We start from the raw sequence: 8,310 nt of genomic DNA, 5'->3' as shown, positions 1-8,310 counted from the left end.
CTTTTTTAAATTGAATGTTTAACTCACAATTCCTTTAATGCCATTTTTCAAGCCTTCAATGTTACCATAGAAGATACCACTGGAGAACCGGATTATTTTCACTGCATCTGGCTCCACAACCTAGAAGAGAATCAAGATGTGAATCTTAGTTTTCTAGGTCTTTTTAGTTTGAGTCCATAAAATATGCTAATGGGGCGTACGTACAGTTTTGTACAGCTTTACATTTTTGTAGAGATCTGTGTTGGGAATATTTCCTAGGGCAGTGCATGAAGGGCTGGAAAAAAAAATTAAATATATAAATAAAAGAAAAATAGATAAATTAAATCTGAACTTAAGACAGATAATAAATACACAGTTGTATTAATTGTCTTTTATAAGTTTTTTGTTTATTGCAAGCAATGTCAGTACAAGATTTTGACCTGGTCTTAGACCCTTGCAGTCCCTGGACAGCAGACCTCGGGGAGGGAAAAGCAGCACAAGAACCAATGGGTTGTGCTGCAATGTAAGAATTATGTTGGTACAAGAAGAAAGCAGAAAGCTGCTTCTCCTTTCACTGTCCAGTCACAAGCTGAAGAAGGGACAAGACCTGTGAGGGTTACTTAACTTCAGCAAAGAAAAATCAGGTATTCTGACCTGCAGGACATTCTTTGCTGTGTGGCAGGGCCGAGTAATTCTCAAGACTGGATAGACTGAAACCCAATTCTATTGGCAGGTAAAACAGCTACAATATATTCCTTTATCTTTATATTTAGGTTTTTGTCTAGAGTTCTACTTAGAAAACATACTAAAAATAAAAAAAAAAGCATCAAACAAGTCGCTCTCTACTTCCATTGGATACCCTGACCATGGAAGTCAAGGAGAATGACATATCTAGAAGATAGTGTTGTAGTAGTTAACCTCTTCACATCTCCCATCACTGTGACAGATAGCCTCACTCAGGGCCGGCCTTAGGGGTGTGCGAGCAGTGCGGCCGCACAGGGCGCCATGGCAACAAGGGCGTCGTGCGGCCGACACAGCTCGTCCTGGGGGCGGCTTCTCTCCCCCTCACCGCTGGGCGCTGGCCATCCGATATGACAGCGCTCCCTCGTCCGCCCCCCCCTCCAGGGGGCGGGGGGCGCAGGTGGGAGCGCTGCCTGCTGTCAGGATGGCGGAGCGGTGAGGGGGAGAGAAGCGGCGCCCGCAGCTGTCAGGATGGCCGAGCGGGGAGGAGATCGGAGCCGCTGTCATCCTGTCAGTTTCAGGATGACAGCGGCTCTGTGCGTGGCTGAGCGGAGGATCGGTAAATATCAGTGATATTTACCGGTCCTCCGTGTGAGAAGGACAAACACTGGAGCGATCGTCTGATCACTCCAGTGTTTGTAAATAACTGGGGACACATAGTGCTATGTGTCCCCAGTTATGAAGGAACAGGCTGTGATTTACATCGCAGCCTGTTCATTCAGCCCCCCCAACAGTAAACAATAAATAAAAAAAAATAAAAAAATAATAATTTTAACCACTTCACAGCCGGCCGTTGTAAAAAAATGGCCGGCCAGGAGCTCTCTAGATCTGAGCGGGCGTCTTTAGACATCCGCTCAGCCACTCCCCCTCGCGCGCACCGCTGGGCGCTCATTAGCGGGAAATGCCCGTTATTTGAAAACAGGCAGCGATGCCTGTTAACATACAAGCGATCCGCCGGCTATAGAGCCGGCGGATCGCTTGTATGAGGTCCCGTGAATTGCGCCCTCCCCGGCTCCCCCCCTCCCGCTGTCAAGCTGGTCCCGGGCTCTGCTGTGCCCAGTGCGAGCCCGGGACCAGCATATGGCCTCTGTCACAGGGGATCAGAGGGAGCTCGGTACACGAGCTCCCTCCGGTCCCCTCTCCGCTGTCAGAATGCGGAAGTGGTGTATATGACATCACTTCCGCATTCTTGTGTCACTCTCCAGCTTCAGATGCTGGAGAGAAGCTGATGAAGCAGATCTGTGCTTCATCAGCTTCTTCAGGGGGGTCCTAGGTGACATTAGGGGTCTTGGAGACCCCTGATGTCTCCATAAAGAGGACCTGTCACATATTTTGCTATCACATAAGGGGGTTTTCTAACCCCCCTATGTGATAGCAATAAAGTTTCCCCCCCAAAAATGTAAAGTTACAAATAAAAAAGAATTACATTTTTTTTAAAGTCCCCCCCATACATACACGCATGCAAACAGGCGTCGGGTGCGCATACGTGTGAAAACGACGATTTCGCCCATTACGCCGCACATGTTACATATCGCCGCGAACGTCGGAATGAGAGCAATAATTGTAGGGCTATCAATCACTGATAACACTAAACTGATGAGCGGTAAAAGCTTTTAAAGCGTCACCTATGGTCAATTTTGGGCATGGTAATTTTTTGCGATTTTGCGGGTGCGCGCAATTTTAAAGCATGACATGTTTGGTGTCTATTTACCCGACGTGACCCCGTCTTTTTATATTTTACCAAAAATATGGGTGATAAATGGGTGTGGTTACTGGGGGTGTGGCCACTAAAGGGTGTGACCACTGAGGGGCGCTGTAAAGCTTTCTCGCACAGGGCGCCTAAAGGCCTAAGGCCGGCCCTGGCCACACTGTCCAATAATAAGGTGAAGGAAAGGGCCTAGGCACTGACAAATTACATTGCCCTCACTTTGAGGCCCAAGGAGAAAGTTAAAGCTCCAAGAAGGTAAACTGGAGATGTCTGCTGTGGAATTCAAGTGGCATTTTACTTCCCTCCAGACCACTATAAGCAAAATAATATTATAAATGAGAATTAAAAATATGTGCCATATTGGAGAAATAACCCTTCATTCCTGTACAGTAGACACAACAGGAAGCGATAGGAAACATCTAGGAAGTGAGGGAAATGCCCTCTTGGACAGCTGTCTTCGGAACAGGTGTCCCCATTGGAAGATTTTGTCCTCTTTCTTGTTCTGAGAACAGTATACAATCTTCTAGATAATATACTGTGGCGCTATCCACCTGTTGTTCCAGCACCCGTCGAATTCTGGGGTATATCGGTACGGTGTGCTAAGGGGATATTACAAAGACATTGCTAATAAATAGACCCCTAAATGAAATAAACTAAAGTACTATAAATGTACCCAAAACAAAAATAAAAATAATAATAATAATAATAATAAGGGATGCACCGATATATCGGCCTCCGAAACATATCGGCCGAAAATGGCACTTTTGGCATAATGTCGAAAGAGCCATGTTTCGGCCGATACATCGGCGCATCCCTGGTTTCTTTTCTCCCAGAAAAGAAAGTGACAGCCAGCCGAGCGCTGCGAGCGGCCGGCGTCTCTCCTCCCACACCGCTCAGCCGCCTATCACAGTCCGGCAGAGCGGTGTGTGGGCGGAGACAGCCAGCACTGTCACAAGAGGCTGAGCTCTCCTCCCACAGCGCTCAGCCGCCTATCACAGTCCGGCAGAGCGGTGTGTGGGTGGAGACAGCAAGCGCTGTCACAGGAGGCTGAGCTCACCTCCCTGCTCCGCTCGATCAGACTCCTGTGACAGCGTGTCAGAGAGGAGAGCGAGCACAAACACTCAGCGATCAGTGATCGCTGAGTGTTTGTAGATAATTAAGGACATGGTATGTTAACTATATCCTCAATTATGAATGAATGGGAGTGATCTGCATCACCTCATGTTCATTCATAGTTGTAGGTATAGTAAACATACCATGTCCTCATGTTATCAATGAACAGGAACACTCATTCCTGTTCATTGATAACAGGGGATACAGAAAGAGAGATAGAGGACTTTGTGTTCTCAATCTCTTGTTCTATTTTAAAGGGAAACATCAGGGGTCTGTTTAGACCCCCAATATTTCCCCAAAGCCCCTAAAAGCAATGTAAAAAATAAAAATATTTAATAAAAAATGAATACATATAAAAAATTAAAAAGTTTATAAAAAATCAAATATTAAAAAGCTTTTTAAAAATTAAAATAAAAAAAAAACATTCTCGGTATCGGTTTCAGCCTGACAATTTTTTTTTATTTCGGTTTCCTTTCGGTTTTAAAATTTCCATTTTGGTGCACCTCTAATAATAATAATAAAATATACATCTGCTTTGGTAATTTATACTGTAAAACACATTAAGCCAAAATAACTTTGTTCATCCTGCTTTTAATTAGGAATACACATGGAAATATATATACTATTGTTTTAAAACAATAGGTATCTGTTCAAGTGAATTACTTAAGACACGTTTAAAATCCCAGAGAGTGTACTCACAACTGCACTCGCAGAACAACGGTGAGCAATCCAAACACCAAACCGGCCAATAACCCCAGATCCAAACCCAGGACGATGGCGGCGATACAGGTGAACACCCAGATCAACTGAAATACAACAGATAGGTAAGATATACTATATGTGCAGACATAACATACATTGATGCTCATATATTTCAGTCTAATGTATTCAAACTCTTTACAGGGAAAATTTGCTTTCTTGCAAAGGATGTTGTAGGTAGGCTGAGCTGAGAACATGTTTCATAGAATCCAGAATACTATATTATGTTGCCACTTTAATGGGGTCTACTTATAAACAATGTGTAGGGTCATTCGCCCTTTGAATATCTTTAAATGTTTGTTTTGTGAGAGTTAATGTAAAATAAGTGTTCTTTCATCTTTTGTTACAAATCAAATGTAATTCTGAATGTTATTAATGTAATATGTAATTGCATTATGGCCACCAGATGGAGCTAATGAGCTTAGAACATAAATACTTATTTCCTATGCTCCTCAGCTCCCTCACGTGGCAATAATGCAATACTACACTACATATCACATTACTTCACATTTGATTTGTAATGGAAAAAAAAAAGAACATTCGTTTTGTGTATTCGTACAAAACAAACATTTATAGATATTCACAGGGCAAATGACCCTGTGAATTAATTATTAAGAAACCCCTAAAAGTCACATGTTCTGAAAATACACCTATTTTAATGTTGGTTTGTTCTCAGAGTATTCTACAATCATGAAGCTTTTAGTTAGTGTTCATTCACGGTGCATTGGCAGGCAGATCTAAACACCCCCAAATGACAGGTTTAACTGTGCCCACTGATCTAAAGGACTCCATACTGGCCAACAGGGTGTGAGTGTTGACATGTTGTGTGCATCCATTGCTTCCCCCCAACTGGTGGTACAATACTGCCAATGCAACAGATATTGGATGCTCTTCTTTGTCTAACTCAGTGTAAACTTAACCTAAGGGCTTCAAGCCAGAGTCCCAAAAGTCTCCTTATTCCTTGGCAGTCCAGAATCCAGATACTTTAATGTGATAAGGGGCCATAAGGAGTCTTTAGCGAAAGACAAAATATGGAACAGAACACTGTAGATTAAGCTCTACACTCTGATATGGCACTAGCATCCACCCAAAACCAAAACTAGAATGCGCGTGTGTGATATATATATTTATATACATATAATTTTCTTTGTTTTATAAAATGTAAATTAATTTGTATACTTACGGAATCCCATTTGTTTTCCCTCCACAGCCTCGGTACATCTTTGACTTGCCAGAACATGCCTTTTAGGTTGGCAACACAAATAGCTGCCAAGACAGACTGAAATAAATAAGGAAATAATGATAAACCTCTGGAGCAAACAAGTATAAATTCAGCTGTATAAAAAAAGCTTAATTTAGTGCCTGTGTGTATTAAAGAAGCTAACTTGTTTTAAAAGTGTACCTATAGCCAGTGGGTGGCACCTTTAGAGCCTTCAGCTTCCCGTGTCACCTCCCCGCATCCAATCTGCACATTGAATAATCACCCCATTGGCACGTTCTGCTTTATCTCTCTTCTGCTCCTGTAAGTTGCCTAAACTCCGTCCCTTCCAACTCCAAATTCCTGAAATGTATCAGGATCATAGCACTGTGCAGAACAAAGGACTCTGATTGGCTTAAAGTGATGGCAAGGGGCTATGGGAAGTGTTGTGCAAGAAATTATAGGAAATGAATAAAAAGACAAAATTTTTCACCATTACACCAGCAAGGTTGCAAAATACATGAGGCCTATCAAAGTGCTCTTGAGCTGGGAGTTTCTCTCTGCCACTAGTCACGGTGATGGACTTAAAGGTGGGCTGTTATATTTGCTTCCATGTCTGAATTCCATTGATTTTATTTTTTGTTTATTCGGTTGTTTATTAATTAATTAAATCATTTATTTATTTTGTCCATATGTGGATAGCCTTACCTTTTGTAGCGGTTCCAGCAGCCGGCCAAGTGCCACTATTGCAATTAGCACGACTCCGGCTGAAAACATGCTGGCCAGCTGAAAAGGAAAAACAAAGCAAAAGCCAGGGTTACAACCACTGATAATAAGTAGTCTTTCTCATTACCAGACGTATAAAAAGGGTGAGTCCACTTCAAATTGTTTGAGAGTTGGGCAGTGACTGAATCAAACAATGCCCTCTTATATCTATTGAAGCACTCAATGATGAGATCTTTTCATTGGCGTTATGGTAAAGGGGTAAATTACCCCTCTGATTGGAAGTTGTAAGCTGTGGGCAATCTTTAAATACAGATTGCCAGTGGCTCATTCCTTGCAGTAGGCAGCCGAAGGTTTGGCATGGCATGATATACAAGCTACAGAGATCTGGTCTCATTTATATCAACTAATTTAAAAAGATCAAAAGTGTGTTCTACAGTGACATTCATGCTCTCCTTTTCACAGTCTCTGTAAGACACTGATGTATTGATTATGGAACTATTTACCTGGGTTTTGCCTCCAGTGCCTTCTTGGATGGCTGTTCGTGACAGAGCAGTACTGGCGCAAAAACAAGAGAAAATTCCGCTAAATAGATTGCTGGCCCCATAGGCAATAAACTCCTGTTGAAGGAAAATAAATAATTTGAGGTTATTTGGCTACTACCAAACGCAAAGTGATAACAAGCAGATGATTGCTGTTTGAATTATTCCTTCAATCCTCTTTGCAAATTTCATAGAAAATTAAATAAAATTTGAGATCAAACTATTGGGTTGCTGCAAGTATGGCCCATATATGGGAGTTGGTATCATTCTTGGTTGGGAGATCCTTGGCATCCGGGCCCTTGGAAATACACATCAGTACCGTTGAAGGTTCTCAACAATATCCCCTGTAATTCTGTAAGAGTGGCAAGGACTGCAGAGTCATGTGGCAGGAAGTTCACATCAAAGACAAACTGAAGGAAATATTGGATTAGCATAGTTTTTATGATTCTTGTACAGCATAAGCCCCAATAAATAAACCAAGACATGACCACCATGCCCTCAGTTCAAAACAAACTCAGAATAAAGGGCGTTACCTGATTGCCGTCCACCGGATAGTTATGTTTGGTTCCGTAGACTTTGGCCACAGACACGGCCACAGCATAGGAAACTATACCGATGGAAAAAGCTGACCCAATCATGGACTGAAACATGGACACATCAGGAGCCATTGGGGGGAGGAATCTGAAACGAGAAAAAAATATTTACATATTCAAATGAAGAAAGCAAGAATGTCATGTGACTTCCCATACTATCCTCTGGTACGAATTGCAACCCCTTGTATCATAAGCAAAGCATTCATTTTAACTTTTAGAAATTCCATTATTGATTTTATCATTTATGTGGTAGAAGTCTAAGCTCCTTTTCACATGTATGGCAGACTAATCCTACTCCCCCCACCCCACGTATATAGCTCTGTGCACCTCCATGCTGAGTTTCAATCAGAGAGAGAGTATGAAAGCAAACAACTGCCGCTGTGCTCTTCCCTTGGTGCTCTTTGACAAAAGAGTCATGAGTGTAAGTTGCATGACATGCTTTTTTGCAATATACTGTGTGTAGTCAATAACTGTAGAACCATGTCTCACCAACTCAGCATGGTCACATATACTGCATGTGACTCTTCCACACATCCCTTGTGTGTCCCAGGCTCACTAGGCCTCCTTGGCTGATTCCCAGGTGCCTCCAACACATACACAGCCTTCTGGCTTCGGGGTGGAGTCCGCCTGACTCCTGGACACAACCCGTCCCTCTTCCCAGCAGGAGCCCAGAGCATTAGCCAGCACCCTTCCCATAAGTGCAGTGCACAGGTGTGCAATCATTAGGTGCTGGCCCCTACTAAACCATGGACCCAGGAATGGAGATTTCATCCCTCCCAATTCTCTTTGAAATCTCCCAGTTCCAGGATCCCATACCAAATCCAGGTTTTCTGGAGAGAACTGCAAAGCCAGTTCTTTCCCAGCAAAATAATTTGTTTCCTGCAACTGCTCAGTCCCTCTGGTCGAGAGTCCTGGGTTACTACAACCCCCAGTTCCACTATATATATATATATA

The 8,310-nt window shown here is 42.8% G+C and overlaps 1 protein-coding gene across 1 annotated transcript in view; it reads right to left on the bottom strand.

Annotated features, from left to right (window-relative positions):
• LOC108797972 (pendrin-like) overlaps positions 1-8,310 on the bottom strand; it is a 63,368-nt gene that overhangs the window by 10,020 nt on the left and 45,038 nt on the right. Inside the window, exons 8-14 of the mRNA XM_018569661.1 lie at positions 7,297-7,444; positions 6,728-6,841; positions 6,207-6,284; positions 5,484-5,579; positions 4,241-4,347; positions 205-274; positions 28-120 (exon numbers count right to left, since the gene is read on the bottom strand). Of these exons, the coding sequence (XP_018425163.1) occupies positions 28-120; positions 205-274; positions 4,241-4,347; positions 5,484-5,579; positions 6,207-6,284; positions 6,728-6,841; positions 7,297-7,444 (706 nt within the window). The remainder of the gene's footprint in view (positions 1-27; positions 121-204; positions 275-4,240; positions 4,348-5,483; positions 5,580-6,206; positions 6,285-6,727; positions 6,842-7,296; positions 7,445-8,310) is intronic.

This window comes from Nanorana parkeri, unplaced genomic scaffold (assembly GCF_000935625.1).
Source record: "Nanorana parkeri isolate BGI_ZX_2015 unplaced genomic scaffold, ASM93562v1 scaffold1376, whole genome shotgun sequence".
NCBI classification, from domain to species: Eukaryota; Metazoa; Chordata; class Amphibia; order Anura; family Dicroglossidae; genus Nanorana; species Nanorana parkeri.
This window is presented reverse-complemented; position numbering and strand designations above follow the sequence as displayed.